Source organism: Prionailurus bengalensis, chromosome D4 (assembly GCF_016509475.1).
Source record: "Prionailurus bengalensis isolate Pbe53 chromosome D4, Fcat_Pben_1.1_paternal_pri, whole genome shotgun sequence".
Lineage (NCBI taxonomy): Eukaryota > Metazoa > Chordata > Mammalia > Carnivora > Felidae > Prionailurus > Prionailurus bengalensis.
Genome location: NC_057359.1, coordinates 90,683,791 through 90,704,407, shown reverse-complemented (window position 1 = coordinate 90,704,407; position 20,617 = coordinate 90,683,791). Strand labels below are relative to the sequence as shown.

At 54.4% G+C, this 20,617-nt stretch overlaps 1 protein-coding gene across 11 annotated transcripts in view; it reads left to right on the top strand.

Moving 5' to 3' along the window:
* TSC1 (TSC complex subunit 1) overlaps window positions 1-19,894 on the top strand; it is a 51,698-nt gene extending 31,804 nt beyond the window's left edge. For 8 of the 11 annotated variants that reach the window (XM_043566505.1, XM_043566511.1, XM_043566510.1 and 5 more), the window contains 15 exons: window positions 413-588; window positions 1,775-1,890; window positions 2,207-2,318; window positions 2,802-2,920; window positions 4,501-4,570; window positions 5,219-5,323; window positions 5,586-6,144; window positions 7,172-7,215; window positions 7,803-7,969; window positions 8,837-9,019; window positions 9,886-9,996; window positions 10,907-11,029; window positions 13,797-13,984; window positions 14,067-14,228; window positions 14,600-19,894. In XM_043566505.1, coding sequence (XP_043422440.1) covers window positions 413-588; window positions 1,775-1,890; window positions 2,207-2,318; window positions 2,802-2,920; window positions 4,501-4,570; window positions 5,219-5,323; window positions 5,586-6,144; window positions 7,172-7,215; window positions 7,803-7,969; window positions 8,837-9,019; window positions 9,886-9,996; window positions 10,907-11,029; window positions 13,797-13,984; window positions 14,067-14,228; window positions 14,600-15,113 — 2,749 coding nt within the window. In that variant the 3' untranslated portion in view covers window positions 15,114-19,894. The remainder of the gene's footprint in view (window positions 1-412; window positions 589-1,774; window positions 1,891-2,206; window positions 2,319-2,801; window positions 2,921-4,500; window positions 4,571-5,218; window positions 5,324-5,585; window positions 6,145-7,171; window positions 7,216-7,802; window positions 7,970-8,836; window positions 9,020-9,885; window positions 9,997-10,906; window positions 11,030-13,796; window positions 13,985-14,066; window positions 14,229-14,599) is intronic. The other 3 variants (XM_043566512.1, XM_043566513.1, XM_043566514.1) reach the window with 1 other exon arrangement.
* Window positions 19,895-20,617: the final 723 nt, after the last annotated feature.

Sequence of the window (20,617 nt, the reverse complement as noted above, 5' to 3'; positions counted from 1 at the left end):
ATTAGAACTCCCCAGCCTTCGATCAGTGACATCGAATCGGCCTCTGCTTCCTGGCAGTTTCCAAGTCTCCCTGTTCTTCGATGCCCTCTGTTCGGAGGGAGATTTCCCCCTAGCGACCGCTCTGTGTAGTTTGTTCTCTTTCGAGGCTCTTTCTAGTCTTTTGTTGATGACGTTTTGGTTTCAGATTCGTTTCTGATAATCTGATGTCACCATTTTAAATAGGGAGGCCTTAGGTTTGATTCTTAGCGTGCCAGGGTTAGGGTTAGGTTTACTCTTTGGTCTGGCATGCTTCAGCCTCGTCCTTGGCCAGTCCTAGCTCTGTGCCCGGCCCCGAGTTAGCATTCTTAAGCCTTTGGTTGTTTGAGAAAATGGATTACACCTTGCATTTCTTAACTTGTGTTGCCTTCTCCAGGTGGAAGAGATTGGAAACGCACGATGTTGTGATAGAGTGTGCCAAAATCTCTCTGGACCCCACAGAAGCCTCGTATGAAGACGGCGACTCTGTGTCCCCCCAGGTGTCAACACACTTTCCTCATCGTGCGGCCGATGTGGCCGCCAGCCCTTACGTCGACACGCAGAATAGCTGTGGTGAGAGTGACTTCGGTTCTTACTGCTCTACAGCTTTGTCTCTGGAGAACACCGTTGATTTTTGTCAACTTCATTGTCTCTTCCTGGAGTAAGACTTCACTTCAGCTCCTAGGAACGGTTTCCCAAATATTTAAAATTAGAATTCGCCTCCAGTTTCTCCTGATTAATTCCTCTGTCCCATTTATTTATTTATTTTTTTTAATTTTTTTTTCTTTTTTTTTAACGTTTATTTATTTTGAGACAGAGAGAGAGCATGAACGGGGGAGGGGCAGAGAGAGAGGGAGACACAGAATCGGAAACAGGCTCCAGGCTCTGAGCCATCAGCCCAGAGCCTGACGCGGGGCTCGAACTCACGGACCGCGAGATCGTGACCTGGCTGAAGTCGGACGCTTAACCGACTGTGCCACCCAGGCGCCCCTCCTCTGTCCCATTTAATTTAGAGTCCCGCATCCTCGATCTCCTGTATCTCCCACCTGACAGTTTGCCAGCAGACTTGGGAGTGGGTTTTTTTTTTTTTTTTTTAAATTTTAATGTTTATTTATTTTTCAGACAGAGACAGAGCATGAACGGGGGAGGGTCAGAGAGAGAGGGAGACACAGAATCTGAAACAGGCTCCAGGCTCTGAGCTGTCAGCACAGAGCCCGACGCGGGGCTCGAACTCACGGACCGCGAGATTATGACCTGAGCCGAAGTCGGACGCTCAACCGACTGAGCCACCCAGGCGCCCCTTGGGAGTGGGTTTTTAACACGTTTCCAAAAAGGAAAAATACTCGGCTTCCAGGCAGGGAGTCTTTCTACATTCATTACAGGCAGTTGTAGTGAGGCCCTGCGGGCTGTAGCACTGACCCAGTTCCAGTGAGTCTGGACGACGTAGAATTGGTTTCTAGAAAAGGTGGGCTTATCCATAGGCAGTACCCATTACGGGTATCATCCCGGCTGTGCTTTCTCAAGGCTGTGCTTTCTCCCCGCTGAAGCTTCCTTGGACATCAGCCCTTACTGAACCTTATTTCCAAAGAGCATTTAAAGAGCCGTGCAGACGTTACTTCGTCCCTGGTGCCTTGGGAGTCCCCTTAGTTTTTTTTAAATGTGAATATCATCTAATGGTTGAAAGTGCCTAATTTTTTTCTTTTCCAGAATAATCTAAAGTCACACGCTAACGTGCTGTGCTCTTGCCCTTTCATTGTAGGGAGTGCTACCTCGACCCCTTATTCCAGCTCTCGGCTGACATTGTTAAATACGCCCGGGCAGCCACCTCAGACTCTGAGTCCCCCATCAACACGGCTGTTGACTGAGCCGCCACAAGTACGGTGTTAAAGAGCGTGCCTGCTCGCTTCTCTCCTTGCTGGGGAAGTTGCCCATTTGGGTGGGGATTTAGCATGTGGTTGGGAAAATCTGACACTGCTCGTTTTAGGACTTGTTTTCAAGGATGCGTGGTATTAGGGCAGTTAGTTACTGTTGCCATTTGGGTTTCTCTTGGAGTCTAGGTTTACAGAATGCGTCTTGTCTCACAGTAGAGCCTTAATAAGATGCCTGTTTCCGTCTCGTCTTGGATAGAATAAGGCTTGGGGATGGCTTGGTGCTCATTTCTCATTGCTGACGTGCCTTATTAACTTCCCAGGCTACTCTCTGGAGCCCATCTATGGTTTGTGGTATGACCACTCCTCCAACTTCTCCTGGAAACGTCCCACCTGACCTGTCACACCCTTACAGTAAAGTCTTTGGTCCAACTGGTACGTGTGTCTGAGGCTGGACTCGGTTGCTTGGTCTGGGCCTGCTGGGTAGGGCAAGGAACTGTCTCTTAGGTCCGATAGTGAGTTTGGGCTGCTGACAGTTGTAAACCTGTTTTTGTTTTGTTTTGTTGTTAGAGAGAGAGAGAGGGCGCAAGTGAGCGAGAGGCGGGGAGGGAGGAGAGTTGGGGTGCGGAGAGAAAAAACGAGGGCTCACCTGGTGTGGGGCTCAAACTCGAGAACCGTGAGACCATGACCCGAGCCGAAGTCAGACACTTAACCGCTTGAGCCACCCAGGCGCCCCAGTAAACCTGTTTTTGACGCTTGATGCGAACCTTGGGGCTTTAAGAACATAGAAGGTGGACCAAAACCACAACTCTAGATCCCTAGAAAGTTAAGTCTGGCGGCTTTCTTTACAGTCCAGTTGGAAAAAATTCAGAGTTTTCTAATAGGCTTAGTGATGGCGTGTGTGTCGTCTGTGAACAGGTGGAAAAGGGACTCCTCTGGGAACCCCAGCAACTTCTCCTCCTCCAGCCCCACTCTGCCACCCGGACGACTACGTTCACCCATCCGTCCTGCAGGCCACGGCCACGCCCCCCAGGAAGGTACGCTCGCGCTTGCCTGCGGTCCCTCTGCCTGCGCACGGTGACCCACGGGCAGCCTCGCCCTGGGAAGGAACTTGTTACGTCAGGTGGAGTCTGGACCTGAAACGTGATGGGTTTGGATCAGAACAACTGGAAATACTGGCTAAAGGGCAGCTCTCGTGCTGTGATCTGCTGACCCCGGGACCCCAGAACCCTTTTCGGGGGCCCAGTAGGTCGACTGCCTTCACAGTAATACTAACCTGCTCTGCCCTCCTGACCCGGTCGGCATTTGCTCTCGCGTGCAGTATGGTGGGCGGGAACAGCCGGCCCCCGGCACACATCAGGGCGGGCACCTTCTTCCTTAACGTGTTTCTTCAGTTTAAGGGGGGGAAGATAAAAAACCAAAAACACCAGTACCTTAAGAGTCTCTATAGAAAGCAACAAAAGTGATTAATTTTGTGACATCGCGACCCTTGAGACCACGTACGTTTACGATTCTCTGAGATAAAACACAAGCTACTTCGTGGGCACTGGTGCCGTTACTTGAGTTGGTGCTGGACCAGCTGCGTTTTTCATGGAGCGCCGGTTTTATTTGAAGGAACGGTTGACAGACAGACAGACTGTGGTTACGTAGACCTGAGTAGGAGACAGGCCATTGCTTACGTGACCAGCTGAGCCTGTCACTTCAAAATAGACGACGCACAGTCTTTGTTGCCAGTGATAAAATTCACCTCTCAGGTGAGGTCAGGATACGAAACGGCTGCTCTCTGCTGCCATGATCTGGATGGTGTCCCCGAGACTTTTGTGACGAGACCGGAAAGTCCTGGGGATCTTGGGGAATAATTGAGTTTTCGATGTCGCGTGGTGAATATTTGCACGTTCGGGAGCATTGCGCCACGTGGCGAGCCAGCACCTTTCGAATGTTTCCGCGTGTGGCGTTAGCAGAGGCGGCGGACGTAAAAGTGCGTTCGGGGTACAGAGCAGGCCAGTGGATTTGAACGTGGGACGAAGGGCAGGTGCCATGGCTTCAGAGTCCACGCTGTACCTAAGTTCACGAAATGACTCCGTCAGGTCTCGGTGTGATAGGAAAGATTAAGTCTTTTCGTGGCTGCTTAACACGGGGCCTAGCGGTGTCGCCAGGGTAGCGCGTGGCAGGGCTACAGGGAGAGGCAGGGCGGGAATCTGCCGTTCAGCCAGGAGAGCTGGTGACACGGAGGACACTTCAGTCTTCTCACTCGAGTTCTTACTGTTTTGTGTTGGGAGCTATAGTCACGTTTCATAGAAGGTTATGTCGTTAGTGTTTACACGTAGTGGGCTTGTTCTTTTTAAGTGAATTAGTAAGTATTTAAAAACTTCTTGTTTTGATTTCTAATACGGTTGACTATCAATAGATAGAACCCCATAAAGGAAAAGCTCACGGAACTCTCAGTTCTTAAGACTCTAAAGGCATCCTGGTACCAAACACTTTGAGAACCACTGAGCTAAACTTGAAACTCCTTCATAACGTGTTAGCGCTTTAGCGTTTTAGGGTATTTTTCTTACATAAGAGAACACGTACGCAGTTTCCTGCCTTGTCACGTAAATGATGCCTGTCTTTTCAGGAAGAGAGAACAGATTCAGCAAGGCCCTGTCTACACAGACAACACCATCTTCCGAATGACAGAGGATTAGGTAAGGTCTCTGGGTAACGCTAGGCGTTGCTTGTCTCCTCTTGGGTTAGATGTGGAAACAAGGAAATTCTGGAACAACACAAACGGTGAAGCCCAGAGATAATGAAATGTAATCAGTTCTAAAAACCAATCTAATAATAACTTCCAAAAAAGCGCTTTTAAGCTATTGCGGTGGAGTGCCTGTGTTTTGCACTGGTCAGACGGTTTTATCTGTTCCCCGAGACCTTAGAATAGAGGGTTTTGGGGGCGCCCGGGGGCCGCACAGTGAAGCATCCGACTCTTGGTTTCGACTCGGGTCATGATCTCACGGTTCGTGAGTTTGAGCCCCTCATCGGGCTCTGCACTGACAGTGCAGGGCTTGCTTGGGATTCTTTCCCTCTCTGTCTGCCCCTCCCCTGCTTGCTCTGAAAATAAATAAAACTAAAAAAAAAAAAAAGATTTTATTTTCCGTGGGATTAATTTTCCATACCTTTAATTAGACCCTCGATTGTAGCTTTCTGGAGTAGCTCCAGGGAGAGCCGCTCCGAGTGCTCCTCCATGCACTCGGCAGGACGAGTCGTGATGGCCATCTTCTGCAGCGGAACAGCTTTACGGTTGTGGGGGCTACCGGTGTGTTTTTTTGACTCGCCTTGTCTTTGTTTCTCTTTAGAAGAGCTGTCTGGCAGCAAAGGTTCTGTCACTCTCAGTGACCTTCCAGGATTTTTAGGGGACCTGGCCTCGGAAGAAGATAGTGTTGAAAAAGATAAAGAAGAAGGTGAGGTGTGGGATTCTGGGCTTGGACGGGATCGCCACTCGATGACAAAGCACCCATTGTGCCCTAAAACCGGGATTTAGTGTCGACGCTCCCAGGCTTGCTGGGCTTTTCTTCTCTAGGGGGTAGAAGATGGGAGTCTCATTCTGGGTCTTACATGTCGCTCCGGGTGGCACTCGGCATCACACAGCGCCGCACGGCCCGGCCTCGCCCAGATGGCCCGTTTACAGTGGCGCCTCCTGTCTCCCTCCCTCCCTCCTCTCAGCGGCAATATCTAAAGAGCTCTCCGAGATCACCACAGCTGACGCCGAGCTCCTGGTTCCTCGAGGAGGCTTCGACTCTCCCTTCTACCGGGACAGTCTCCCGGGCTGCCCTCGGAAGACCCATTCGGCCGCCTCCGTCGCTCATGGCACCAGTGTGAACCCTGAGCCTTTAAACTCCTCCCTGGACAAGCTTGGGCCTGACGCACCAAAGCAGGCCTTTACTCCCATAGATCTGCCCTGTGGAGTAACCGGCGAGAGCCCTGCCGGGAACAGGGAGCGCCAGGCTTCGCTGGAGACCAACATCCTCACTCCCAGCCCTTGTAAAATCCCGCCTCAGAGGGGCGTGGGCCTTGGAAGTGGGCAGCCTCCCCCTTACGAGCATCTTTTTGAGGTGGCGTTGCCAAAGACCGCCCATCACTTCGTCGGCAAGAAGACCAAGGAACTGTTAAAGAAAGCGAAAGGAAACGCGGAGGAAGACCGTGCGCCCTCTACCTCCCCAGTGGAAATACTGGATAGACTGATACAGCAGGGAGCGGACGCACACAGCAAGGAGCTGAACAGGTAAGGCCCCGGCCCGTTCTCTTCCCTTTCAATGTCCGGTTTCATCAGAAAATACAGGCAGTCAGGGACGGACACGGGACTCGTTCCCTGTGCTCATGGAAGCAGCTGGCTCCCCCGTGTCTGTCAGTGCCCTTCCAGTCTGGCGCCTCTGCGTGTGCGGGACTGTGTCGCGTCCACACGCACCTGACCGCGGCGGTCCCGGGGCCGCCGACCCGTGCCGCCGTACCGTGACGGAGCTCAGACACATTCACGGTTGCTCCGAAAATCGGAGGATGAGGTTGTGGTATTCAGGTGGGACAGGGAGGTTTGTCCTGGCGTTTCCTTATCTAGCTGTAGATTGTTCTTTCTGTTTTGGTGACACAGCTCCTTGGAGGGAAGGGAAAGTCGGCAGCATTTCAGTGCGAGGCTGGGGTGGCCTGCCCCCTCCTCCACACCCGCACTCACACGTAGGGTTTCTTAGACGAATCCTGTCCAAGCCACTGTTCCAACCCTTCATTTATTACCCTTTGCACCGGTTAGCTAGGGAGGGGGTAAGGGAATCCCCAGTCCAGAGCCTGAATCCTCTGCTGTTGCTAAACAGGGTCTCTAATATAATAACCTCAGGTGGAATTTGACAAGAGATTTCTCTTTTTGAATGAGATGTGGTGTAACACGCTCAGGTAAATTACCTACTTTCTCCTTAAACTTGGCTACTTGCCCGTGTAGTGCAGTGCAGAGGGTTGAAATAGCCGGCAGTGTGTTTGATCACTCCGTCGCCTTGGAGAGCCGAGCAAAGGCCGGCCTGAGCACGCACCGAGCGAGGGCCCCTCCACCCTGGAGACTGGGTCCTGCTTGGTGTGGGCGCCGGCCCTGCATCTGATGTGTGCTGTTGCCTCGAACTCCCCACGGCCCTGGCGATTGGAACTTTCTTATCCCTCTGATGCTTTGACCGCAAGGAAGGGCTCTAGCCTTGCTGCACTGAAAGGCCCGGAGGAGGTTTCCCAGACGAGCTCGGTAACTTTGTTTCACCCCAAACCTTTCTTCCTAGGTTGTCTTTACCCAGCAAGTCTGTCGACTGGACCCACTTTGGAGGTAAAGTTGTTACTTGAGCCCCAAACCCAGCCCGTGTGGGTCCTGTGTGCTTGCCGCCTTTTCTGTCCCTGGAGGAGGCATGCGCTGTAGGGACGGGTCTCCCCTTTGCTACGGCTCCAGCTGGCATATCTGCTTGGCCTCTAGCGTGTCAGGTGTTGGGAAGCCAGCATTTCCTACTTTTGACAAGTGGCACATGGCAAGTGCCTGTGAGCAGGAGTGCAGAACGTGCAGCCCTCCTGCCGGGCTTCCCTCGAAAAGACCCCAGGGAGGCCAGTGGTACCAGAGACGTGCCTGGGGGAGAGCACGACAGGGGAGGGAAGAGAGGAGCCTTGAGTAACGGTGTGGGAAAGTCCCCGGGAGTCCTCCCGCATCGTACCCTCTTGTGTTCCTTTAAAGCGGAGATGGGTAGTGAGTCGTCTTCCCCTTCTAACGAATGGCTGTTGCCGAGACCCACGTGGTCGTGTGCAAAAGGAGTGCTGATCTGTTTCTCGAAGAATTGCGTTTCTTGGGCTAGTAGCCACGGGAGGGTCTCGATCGAACCTTCTGTAAAAGGCATCTCTGCCACCCTCCCTCTGCTTTAAAATCAGGCTCTCCTCCCTCAGATGAGATCCGCACCCTCCGTAACCAGTTGCTTTTACTGCACAACCAGCTGCTCTATGAGCGTTTTAAGAGGCAGCAGCACGCTCTCCGGAACAGGCGACTCCTCCGTCGGGTGACCAGGGCCGCGGCTCTGGAGGAGCACAACGCCGCCATGGTGAGCATCCGGGGGAGGGGGGGGTTGGGGCGGCGGCTCGGCCGAGGCTGCGGGTGGTCTCGCGTCAGCACGACAGTCTGCAAACAGCAGCAGCTGCGTCGAGGCCCCGGGGGTTCAGGCCTAGCTGTGCTCCCCGTGGGGCCAGGGGCCGCCGCTCGGTCTCCGAGGCCGAAGCGTGACCGGCCGGATCTCCGAATTGGCTTGCCGCCCTCAGACACCGTGGGACAAGGGACCTGTTTGTGCGTAATTGGCTGTGATGACAACAGGGCCAACGGATCATTTTGTTTCTCCAAATATGAAACCGGCTCTCCTAAAGCTGTTCTATGGCAAAAATCTTGTAGCACAGTTGAGAAGCCAGTTGGGCCTGGAGGCTGAACCGTGGCTCTACCACTTACCACCTTAGGAAAGTGGTGAAGCCTCTCGGAGCCTCTGTTAGCCGTTCTGTAAAATGGGAATGAGAACAGCAGCGCTTGCCTTTTAAAACGTGAAGAAGTCACATGACTGCTGCGCGGTGCCTGGGTGGGTGGTCGGTAAACGTTCCTCATTTTTAGTGACCTCAATTGATAGCGTGTATGAGAGGGCTTACACCAGAGCTGATGGTTAGGGCTTTTGAAGGTACTGGGGGCAGTCGGCCCCTGGGAAAATTTCTTCTGGCATCTTGTGATCCGTTTGCTACTGTGAAATTGGTTAACCCTTGACCTTGAGCCACGCTGGACAGTTGTGAGCTGGCGGATGCGGGGCCCGGGGTTCCCGTGGCAGGGTGGCACGTGGCCGTCTGCATGAGACATCCGCGGTATGCCTCGTCCTCGAGCCTCACCGCCCACGGTGGCAGACGGCTAAAATGATCACATCCTTGGTCCCCGTCAGAAAGACCAGCTGAAGTTACAAGAGAAGGACATCCAGATATGGAAGGTCAGTCTGCAGAAGGAACAAGCCAGAAACAGCCAGCTGCAGGAGCAGCGAGACACGATGGTGACCCAGCTCCACAGCCAGATCAGACAGCTGCAGCACGACCGAGAGGAGTTCTACAACCAGAGCCAGGAGCTGCAGGTGCGGGCGGCCACCGGGCGGGGGCAGCCGAGGGAGGGCGCCGGGGCGCCTTGTCCGTCGCAGCCAGCACGCGGGCTCTTGTCTCCGACGCCACCGGACGCGGGTTTCGCGTCAGGCAGGGCTTCCCAGCTCTCTTGGTTCCTACAAGCCTCCCTTGGCGTTTGGGGAACTTCCCTGGCGTTCCGCAGCCAAGGGAGACACCTGACGGTTCAGCTCGTTGAGCAGATCTGAGCGACTTAGTATTTACGTACTGATGACGCAGTCGCTGTTTGAAAATCACACACGTCAATTTACGTTTTTTTTAATTTCGTTTTTAAATGTCCACAATAACTGACCAGTGCCGTGCCTGCCCGTCTGGCACCGCGTGGAGTCTCAGATCTTGGAATCACATTGGAGACTGGCGCCCTCATTTCCTGTTTCACGCTGGTTTTCACAGGGCGATTTTTATCCCCGCAAACACCCGAACCCTGCTTTGCAAAGATATGACATCATCCCCAGGGACTAGCGAGCACATCTGATCCTGAAACCCTGAACTGCCTCCGGGGCGTAGTGCGCACGGTGACCGACAGATGTCACTGCGTTTCCCTCAAACACTCACAGTCTCCTCATGGCGCCGCTGTGAGTTTGCTCTGCAGCCCCACGGCTCTGCGGTGCAGAGTCTGGGGTCCAAGATCTTTTCGTTCTTTTGCCAAACAAATCAGGAACTCCAGAAATGAACTGTAGCTGAATTTTTGAAACTAAGAAACTACATCCCGATGGCCCGAGAAGAGTAGAGCAGTAGGGAACCTGGGCTTTCCCGCTTGTCTGTGGGCCGGTGCCGTGGCCCGCGGGTTCTGTGTAACTTCGTGGCCCGTCTCTTTGGGCAGACAAAGCTGGAGGACTGCAGGAACATGATCGCAGAGCTGCGTCTGGAGTTGAAGAAGGCCAACAGTAAGGTGTGCCATACCGAGCTGCTGCTCAGTCAGGTCTCCCAGAAGGTAAGAAATGGGGCGGGCGCGGTCTGTTCTCACACAGCTTGCTGGCGCGCTTCCTTCCGATGGGGCCTGTGCGCCGGTGGCCAGGGTTCCCCCCAGGGTTGGCCTCCCGGCCCCACCCCCCCAGGGGACGCCGGGCAATGTGTGGAGGCGTTTTTGGTGCTACCGACGCCGAGAGGGCAGGGGACTGGTGCTGCTAAACCCTTTCCAGTGTGCAGGACGGTCTCCGCGGCACATCTGTCTGGCCTGAGCCGAGTGGGTGGGGCGGTGGGGGGAGGGGGGCAGAGAGCGAGGGAGACGCAGAATCCGAAGTGGGCTCCGGGCTCCGGGCTCCGAGCCGTCAGCGCGGAGCCCGACGCGGGGCTCGAACTCCTCAACTGCGAGCTCGTGACCCGAGCCGAAGTCGGACGCTCGACCGACTGAGCCCCCCAGGCGCTCCGGAACTCTTATTTTTAAATCCTCATTTACATAAACTTGAAAAGTTGGTTCACAGAGATTTCTTGAGCTAGGATCCCTCCCTTGTTGGGATTCACTGCACTATGTAGAGATCACTTATGAAGGAAATAAGTGAGTTTTCCGGGGCTTTAACCCTGGACATCGTGTCCCTGCGGTGACTGTCGTACGCACGCCTGTCCTCTCCGGGCATCTTGTGGGTGGCCACTCTGATGACGTGCACCTGGGCTAGGTCCCCTTTGCACAGCACAGTTTCGAAGTGCTCTTCTGCCCATTTTCGTTGCCCTTGGATGCCTTCCTCCCCGCCAGCCGTCGTGTGAGGGGATTTGAAGCCGAGGGAGCGGTTATCGTGCCCGGGCCCTGAGATCACGCGCTCCTGGCTGGGCGCTCTTTGATGCCCACTGGCCTGCGTTGTGTCGCGGGGTCTTTCACTTTGCCCGTTTCTGTGCTGCGGTCACAGCTCTCGAACAGCGAGTCGGTCCAGCAGCAGATGGAGTTCTTGAACAGGCAGCTGCTGGTCCTTGGGGAGGTCAACGAGCTGTATCTGGAGCAGCTGCAGAACAAGCACTCGGACACCACAAAGGTAGGCCCGGGGCGGGGGCGGGGCTCGTAGGACGCGTTGGGACAGATGTCTCCTGAGAGCCCGCTCAGCGTTCTTGGCGGCCGTCCCCCCGCGCCCCTGCCGGCCTGCTGGGGTGAGCGTCGTTGGCCGTCGCACGAGCTGATGTCCCCCAGCTGGCTCGCTGTGAGACTGAGTCAGGTGCAAGTGAAGGCGGCTCGTGGGAGTTGGTACACGGTGGCTGGCAGGGTCTCTCTTCTGCCCGTGCCCGCCCCGAGAGACGGAGGGAGAGAGACAAGGAAAGGACGGGGAGCCACTTCTGTTGAACGGAACTCTCAGGACTGGGGGCATATACCAGTGTACGTAACTTTTCTTCCTTTCAACGTTGGGTTTAATTTCAGCAGATCGCGGTTCAGTTCTGGCAACAAGGCCGGCATCGGGATGATCTTACGTTAATTAGCGACTCACCCGTGGTGTTGAGGCAGAAGTTTTGTGTCACTTTCTAAATAGCCTCGGGTAATGTTAGCGAACGAGTTGGGAATGAGTTGGAATGGAATTTTAATGGTAAATGTTCAGATGCTTCCTGTCACTAACTTCTCCATCACACACAGGCTTTCTTTTCAGGATTTCTCGGGCTTGTGCTTTGTAAAGTATCTTTCTGGGCCAAGTGTACAGAGTAGGCTTAGGAGCAGAGAGATGTAATTTTCCTAATAGAGTTACTCCTTATTCCTCAGCTCCTCTCAGCTATCAGACTCAGACCCCCTTTAGTAGGACGTTTAAGTGTGGAACTTTCTCTAGAAACCAGCCACCAGTCATTCTGGAAGTCTAAGGGGTTTGGAAAAGACAGAGGGGAGACAGATCTCAGGACAGGACAGCCCCGAACATCCTTATTACTCATACGCATTCCTGACGCCCCCGAGAGTGCCGCTGGGCTGGCCTCTGTGCTGCTGTCCTTCGGCTGGAAGGCTTGTACTCTTGGGGCCCCGAGCAGGCCACCTGGCCTCTTTGGGCCCCGTTTCATCGTCCCTGAAATGGACGTGCTGACCCTGACTTGTAGCAGTCAGGATGCCTGCTGCCATAAGCAGTAACAACAAGAGGAACCAAATTGGCTTAACGATAAGGAGTTGCATTATTTATTTCGCTTGACAAGAAGTCCCAAAGCAGGTGAGTCCCGGGTTGGTCAAGTCAGCAATTTAGGGACAGCATCAAAGAGCTCAGTTCTGAGGTGCCTGGCTGGCTCAGCTGGTGAAGCATGTGACTCTTGATCTCGGGGTTGTGAGTTCGAGCCCCAGGTTGGATGTAGAGATTACTTAAAAGCAAGAAATCACAAAAACAAAACCCAGTTCTTTCCGTCTCTGGCACTACCTGACCCATCGCGGCACCCTCGTCCTCGGACTCACTGTGCTGGTGGTTGCGAGGCGTGAGCTGCGGGTGCAGTGGTCACAGGTAGACCCCACGACGTCCCGCGGAAGAGGAGAGGACGCTTCCTGTGGGTCTCACACCAGACGTCCCACCCTTGTTATCAGCCAGGGTTGTGTCGTGTGTGCCCATCCTTAGCTCAGTCGTTGCCTTGAACCTGCCAGGATTTGCCCTTGGGCCTGGAGTCAGGCTTTCTGCTGTTCAGTCAAGTGGGGGAGGCGGGGGGGTGGGTATCTGAGAGGTTGGGCATGGCCGGTAGGTGTTGGTGTAGCACGTCACGGGATGATCGGGAGGGTTAGTGGAAGCACGCGGATGTTCCGAGTTCCGTACTTTGATTCTCCATGAAGAACTGCTGTCATTTATGTCAGAGTTCTGATTTGTTCACCTAATGTGAGCAAGTCTGGAGCCCTTGGGCACAGCCAGCATGGCCATGTGATCTGGCGCCCAGTTCTGAGCTTAAATCTGTGGCCTTTCACGCCAAGAAAGCATTCACCGTTATTCTTTGAGGCCCACCTCCATGGAAGCTCTTTGCCTTGTTCCTTATGGTGTATCTTTTTGAGAAAAACAAATCTATGTAAGTTATATGTGTATCTTTCCACGGTAAAAACGCACAACGCAAATGTAACACATGCTTGTTAGAAGAGCATTCTTTCTGTGTCTTTTCTGAGCGTGAGTGTGCACTTGTCCTGGGTTCAGCTGGTTTAGTCTGTCAGCAGGCCGGCCATCTGCCTGGCGGGATCGCCAAACCTTATGGGGCACCTGATCTGCCAGTGCCGTGTTGCCTGAGCAACCCTGCGAGGCCGGGCCATGCCCGCCAGCTTTCCCTTCGTCAGGGTGAGGGGAAAAGAAACAAACAAACACACAAAAAAAGACCTGCGATACCAGTATGTTGAAACTATAACTGAACGTTGGCCTAGTTTCATTTGATGCTTGTGTCAGTGTTTACATAGTTGATCCTATTCGCGTGGCTTTATAGATTGCTTTTTAAAAATCCTTTTACTGATGTATAAACTGTAAGTTTATTAAAAACTTATGAAATGGGCTTTAACTCACTTAACTGTTTTCCTGACATTTGACTTAACGGTGCTTCCAGTGTTTTGCCCTTCTCAGTCTGCTGAGATGATTCCTTTTGTGCCCAAATGTCTGTTTGTGGTTCAGATGATTTCCTCAGGGGTAGATTTCTAGGAAGGGGTATTAGGTTAATACTTACTGCCGGCTTACTTTCCAAAAAGTTGTACTAATTCAGATTTCCACCAGGACTGGCCCAGAGTACCTTCTCAGTGCTTATCGCCTTGATTTTCCAACATGGACGTGGCATGTTCATTTTCTAAAAAGACTAACTCCAATCACCTCCCCCCCCCTTTTTTTTTAGGAAGTGGAAATGATGAAAGCTGCATATCGGAAAGAACTAGAAAAAAACAGAAGCCATGTCCTCCAGCAGAATCAGAGGCTCGACACCTCTCAGAAACGGATTTTGGAACTGGAATCTCACCTGGCCAAGAAAGACCACCTTCTTTTGGAACAGAAGAAATATTTAGAGGATGTCAAACTCCAGGCCAGGTAACTCCCACGGGGGTAGGTTTCTGCAGTGATGTGTGCATTAAGCAAAGCTTCCTATATTTTGGGGCCGCCTGTGTTTCAGAGGACAGCTGCAGGCGGCAGAGAGCAGGTATGAGGCTCAGAAGAGGATCACCCAGGTGTTTGAGTTGGAGATCTTAGATTTATACGGCAGGTTGGAGAAGGACAGCCTCCTGAAGAAACTTGAAGAAGAAAAAGCAGAAGCAGCAGAAGCGGCAGAAGAAAGGTAAGAACAGAGGTGGCGCCAGCGGCCTGTGCCTCGGCCGCGTCAGCAGCAGAACAGGGCCCGTGTCGTGGGGCATAAGGAGCCGTCCCCCTGGATCAGGCGGGGCTGTGGCACTTCGGTTTCCTTTTGCTCACGGCTCCCAGCGGTCTCTGTGCGTCCCTGTCCTTGGCCCTGAATCGCTGGATGTGGTCACAGAAGTGCTCACATGTGCGATCTCCTCTGCTGTCCCTCGTCGTGACTCGGTTTCCCTCGTTGAGACCTCACGCTCGGGCTCTCCGTTCTGAAGCGTGGCGTTCAGTGTCCGCGTGCGTGCCTCCGGAACACAGGCGCTGCCAACACCACCCCTTTTGTCCTCCCCGGCTTTCTTACAGGCTTGCCTGTTGTAAGGACGGCTGCTCGGATTCTGTAACAGGGCACAACGAAGAGGCACCTGGCCACAACGGCGAGACCAAGCCCCCCAGGCCCGCCGGCGTGCGGGGCGGCGGTGGAAGCAGAGGGGGCGGCAGTGGCGAGCTCTCGGCCCCGGAGAAGCCCCCCAGCCAGAGGGCGGGCCCGTTCGGCAGTCGGTGGGAGACGACCACGGGAGAGCCCGCCACCAGCATCCCGACCACCGTCGGCTCCCTTCCCAGTTCGAAAAGCTTCCTGGGCAGGAAGGCGCGAGAGTTATTTCGTAATAAGAGCGAGAGCCAGTGTGACGAGGACAGCGTGACCATCAGTAGCCTTTCTGAAACGCTAAAGACAGAACCGGGCAAAGACCCGGGTGCGGAAGGCAAGGCCCCCCCGAGCCTAGACGGCCCGCACCCGTCCCCCCCGACCCCGGACAGTGTTGGACAGCTGCACATCATGGACTACAACGAGACTCATCATGAACACAGCGAAGGATGACGGTCAATCAGTGTTAACTCGCAGACTGCTGGCGTAGAACAGGAGGTGTGAATGCACGTTCCCAGGCCTCCCCATTTCCAGGGTCTGGGTGGCTGGCTCACGCCGTGGAAATGGGCTGGGGGTCCTTTTCACAGTTGACTGAATGCAGAACGGTTTTTGGATCTGGCATTGAAATGCCTCTTAACTTTCCCCTCGACCCGCTCCCCACCCTGTCTTTCTTTTACCCAGCAGCGTGGGCTAGTCCGAGGGTCAGCGTGGGCTAGTCCGAGGGCCAGTCCGTGCTCCTCAGTGGCTTCACTTTCTGCCTCCCCCGCAGTGGTTGCGCCCTTTGAACGTGTGCAATATGAGGCCAAATTTAATCTTTGAGTCTAACACACCACTCTGTCCTTTCCCGAAACTCAGAGAACGGGTTGGCTCTCCGTTAGCCCAGGTCACTGGTGGTGTTGCAGGTAAGTCCGGTTTTGTCCCTTTCCACGAGGATGTGGCTCGCGAAGCTGGTCACCTTCACGTGGAAGCTTTTTTACGTGAGACTTTTGCCCTGCTTTCGGTTCTGAAGTTCAGCATCTAAAGCAGCAGATCTAGCCAAACGAAGGTTTATTCACCCTTAATGTTCTGTTGGCGGTTCTGATAAGCTTCCTAGAAAGTTGTGTGTGAACAAACGTCTGTTGTTAGAGAAGTCCATAGCTGGCACCGTGGAGCCCGTCCCCCTCTCTGGGAATGTCTGTCCCTCCTTCCCTGCTACCTCTTATTTATTTGGCATTTGTTCGAAAGCTGCGACTGCTCAACCAGGCCGCCGTGGGGTGGTAAAACCGTTCTCTGCAGGAGGGGAGGCGGGTGGTGGCTCGAGCCATTGCCCGAGAAGCTCTTGGGGACCAGGAGCTGCCCCTCGGACGGGGCTGCGCCAGCTGAGCCTCGTGGTTCAACCCCTCCATCCATCTGCCTCTCTCCCTTTGTGTTCCTGTGAGTCCCTCGTTCGTGCCTGCTTCTCGGTGACGCCGCGGCGGAAAGGCTCTGAAGGCCCAGAGTTTCTTTAACGTTCAAATGACCATTGCTTCTCAGGCTGGTGGAGCTGCCTTGCCGTTACGCGTTCTAGACCACCAAAAAGGTAACAGCTTTCTCACACCAGCCTAGCTTTCCGGGGCCGACTCTCCGGGGAGCACGCTGCTGCGCCCCCTCCCCTCGCCCCGCTCCACGTCAGTAATGGCAAAGTGTTTTAGGGCCACGTCCTGGCGAGTGTTGACAAAGGCCCACGCGTGCTTGGGGGAGATGCCCCCAGCCCGGCACCTGAACTCAGCAGAGGCTCCCGAGGTAACTTCTGGAAGCCCAAGAGCTGTTGCTTTAGTGTCCCAGCTGAGGCGAGTAGAGACTCATAGGAAAGAGCCAATGAACCTGGGTTTTCTCTTTTTATTCTCTTAGTTAAAAGTATACGAGGGTTCAGCCACGAAGAGGGAAAAGACGGACTGTAATGGTACGAAATCTTACTGCATCCAGAAGCTTCCAGCACGTGAGGGTAAAAGTCTTTTTTTTTTTTTTTTTTTGTAAAGCATTGCAGTAAATATTCTAGCAGCCTGACCAGGGGGGGCTAGGTAACGAGAGACCCTGTGTCACCAGGACGGCACAGGTGCAGGGGCCCCTCCTCAGGACAGGATCTTCAGGTGTGACCGGTTCCCAGCCCAGGAGAGGCTGTGTGCCCGACTATGCTCAGCCCCACCCGGTCCCACAGTTGCCGCTGGATGTCCCTTGTGGACTGTTTAATAACCCCACATGTTTAATTCAGCTTCATCCAAAGGAAAGCTTAAAACCGAATACATCCTATTTCCTAGTTCCTTTTTAGAAAAAGAAAGCACGAACAAATTCAGAAAGGAAAAAAAATGTTACAGGATAAGTACTGAAACCAGGTCAAAATGCTCACCCTCCCCCAGCCCAAGAGGCCTGTGCTATGAAACAGAGACACCAGGCGCTTCGATCAAAGCCCTTTCCCTGATTAACTGGTAATGGCAGAGGCCAATGTAAAGAAAGAAAGAACATCCTTAAAAACGGGGCAGATTGTAAAAATACAGGGAAGGAGGCGGCAGGGTGGCGAGGGGCCTCTGCGTGGGCCGGTCTCCGTGCCCAGGGCCCTCGGCACCTGCCTGCAACCCAGCCGTCGGCCTAGGGAGCTGCACTCCACTTCCTTTGGGTTCTAGGAGGCCGTGTGTCTCACTCAGCCAGGGCGGGGGCGGGGGGGGGCGGCGAGGCCTGGAGGCACGTTGAAGTTACCCGTCTTCCAAATGGAGGCTCGCATGTTGCAGAGGACTCGAGTCAACATAAGGTTTGGTTTAGTTTTGAAAATGATAAACTCGCCAGGAATCAACAGGTCACTTGATCGTGCTGCCTCGAGTCTTTCTGAGGATAGGAGGGTGATGATAGAGGAACACCAGAGAGAGAATTCAGGCCCGGGAACCGGTGGGGCAGATGTCTCGGAATGATTAGCGTCAGGGCCGGAGCATGTCTTCACACCATCTGAGCAGCCTTCTGTCGCACACGGCAGGGCTGGGCGGCCCCAGAGCTTGCCCACCTCGGAGCCTTTTGGCCCATGTGCGTAACCTACTCTGCTCCCGGCCCGACACTAACCGGGGTCGGCACAGGCCCTGAGGAGGCCAGAGTCTGCTTCTTGGGCAGCATGAATTTTGTTTTAAAAGGGAGCACTACAGTATCATTTGGGGGGGGGGGGGGGAGTGGCAGCGTGGTCTCCATAGAGAAAACGTGGTCCTGAATCTGCCATGGGACATGAGCACGTGGACCTCTCTCAGAGCTTTTAGGGATTTTTAAAAAGCTTTTGACGGGGTTCTGCCGTGCAGCCTGTAAACTTGGTTAGCATAGCACCGGAAGACAGATCTATCCAGGAGTCAGAAAACAAAGGTAGGAGACAAAGGTCGTTTCTTGGGGCAAGAGGGTTTTAAAGGTTTCCGGCCTCGTGCGGCGGGCGGACGTGACCTCGCTCGCTTTGCCAGCCGAGGGTTCTTTCGAGGCTCCGTGTGTGCAGAGAGAAAGGACCGGTAAGCTCCCGCGTGAGCCGCAGCAGCGGACCGTGTGCAGGGGAGAGGGCGCGGCTCTCCCGGGCAGGTAGACTGGACGCCGCGGATGCTGGAACAGAGCCCACTGTGCCGCCGGCCGGCCGGCCTGGAGGGCAGCGCCTCGGGGGGCAGAATCCCAACAACGGACCAAACCCCGGACCCTGCCCTGTCCCCATTTGCCCCAGCCCGTGTAGCTTCCGGTGTTTTTGTCACAAAAGGCCAGGGTCTCACAGTCGTGTAGAAGGGGCGACTAGGACAGTGGGGCGACGGGTCCCTGTGAGCCGGGCCGCAGGGGTTCAGGCTCACCGAATAAAACGTTGGGCGTTTCTGCGGAGAGCATCTAGCATGTGCTGTGACTAGCCAGCAGGAGTTTTTACCAAATACTAGAACCCACCACTCGAAGCCACAAGATGACCGTTCTTTTGATGGAAAGCACCGGGAGGTGGGCGGAAGCGAGGGCAGGTTATGGAGGGTGTGGGCAGAGGGCAGGCTTGGTCCAGAAGCACAGTCGAGGTGGAGGGCCACCCGCCCTGGGATGTTCGGAGACAGGCCAGCCCCTCTTCAGAGTGGTCCCCGGAGAAGCCCCACCCCACCCAGAGCACGTCTCGTGCTGGGAAGAGAGCGGGCTCGTGGAACGGCCCCCACCAGCACACCTCCTCTGCTGCCCTTTCACTCTCGAGGCACACGCTCGAAACTGACCGGCAGCGAGTGCCAGGACGTGTCTCCGGAACATGTCTGAGTACCTGTTTACGCGCCACCCCCCGCCCCAGCTCTGTACCGTGAGCCCTCCCCTCCCCTGATGCCGTGGAGGAATCCACCGCACCGGATGGCGCTTTTCTCTAGAGGGAAAGAGCCAGTTTAGGTCGGGGCCTGGCCCTGAGGCTGCTGCTGTGACCCTTGTTCCCAGTGTCCCCGTCCGTGACTCTGTGACATGTGCGGGGAGAGCGGGGTATCTGTCTGTGTTTTCCCTGCCGCCTGTGGTCTGCACAAGCTCACCTGAGGGAAGAGTGGCTGTAGCGACATCGGAAGCCTGTGCCCATGACCGCTTTTGGCCTTGAAACCAATGAATGAAGGCAGAGGAGCTCTCTGCCCCCTTCCCTTCCCATTGCTACCAAATGGTCCACCCTCTGGGATACGTAGACTAGTTGACGCATTGGAACAGATCTTTTAGAGGAGACCCCGGAGAGTTTGAGCCCCCCTCCCTTCCCCCACCTTGCTACAGTGTTTGGACAGGAGGGTATGCGCTGCTCTGTGCAGCAGAAACTTCTGCTTATCAAGAGGCGGCCGGGCATTTTGCACTAGAAAGAATCAGTGATCACTTTTCAGAAGACTTCTGCGGACCATAAGCATATTACGGAGGAACAGATTTTGCTAAGACGTAATCTAGTTTTATAACTCAATCATGGATCAACCACATGTGGCTAACTTGCAGTTTAAAGGGGTCCCCATCAGTGGAAAAAAGTTTTTTTAATTGATTGCTTTTAGTTAAATTTGAGAAAGTCCTCTCTCGTCAAAAGGTTTAAACCTTCCCGCCTCGATCTTAAAAGCATGTCAAACAATCCACGTCAGATGCCATAAACATGAGCTGCAAGAGAAAATGGTACAATCTTAGTGAACGGGAGTCGGAATCAAAAGGGTTTGCTGTCCTTCTTAGGATGTTCTAAAATGTCAAGGCAGTTGCTTGTGTTTAACTGTGAACAAATAAAAATCTATTGTTTTGCACTACTCTGCTGTGTTGACGTGAAGTGACCCGTGCTGGCCTCGGAGGGACTCCTAGGCGGAGTAGGGACCCACCCAAAGATGCAGAAGCCTCAGGTCTGGCTTGGTTGGTTACCCCGAGCGGCTGGAGGAGGTGCTGTCAGACCCTTTTTGTTCTAGAAAGTTACCTGGCACACAACCACGGATCCTACTTTATCCGCCTCACGTTCCCGCCTGCCCCCAAAGAGTGGCACGGTGCCGCGGGAGACGTGGTCGGAGCCCTCTCCCCCGAGACCCGCTAGGCCAGACAGCCTGCCGGGCCCGCGCTGCTGTCCCCTCTTGCGCTCGGAGCGTGCTTGCCGCCCTGAGGGGTTGGCTGGCCGTTGGGTTGAGCCCAGGTGGCACCGAGATCACGGAGAGCTTACCAACCCTGAGCCTTGCCGTTGTGCTCCTTCCGTAACGTCACCAGGGGTTTGGAAGAAGGCGGGAAACCACCTGAAACAATTGTTAGATCCAGCCTCGCCTCACCGTCCCTTCCCTGGAACATACGTTTCCAGCTGCCCCTGGAAATGGGTACACTCTGACCGTTTTAACGACGGAAGCGGCTCCTTTGAGATAAAGACTGGGAGGTGGCAGCTTTTAATTTTGTCGTAGAACCCTGATACCTATTCGGATTCTCGTCCCAGTGCGCTCTAACTACGGGAGTTACCGCGCCGGCCTGGGGCGGGGCGGGGGGGGGGGGGGCCTGTG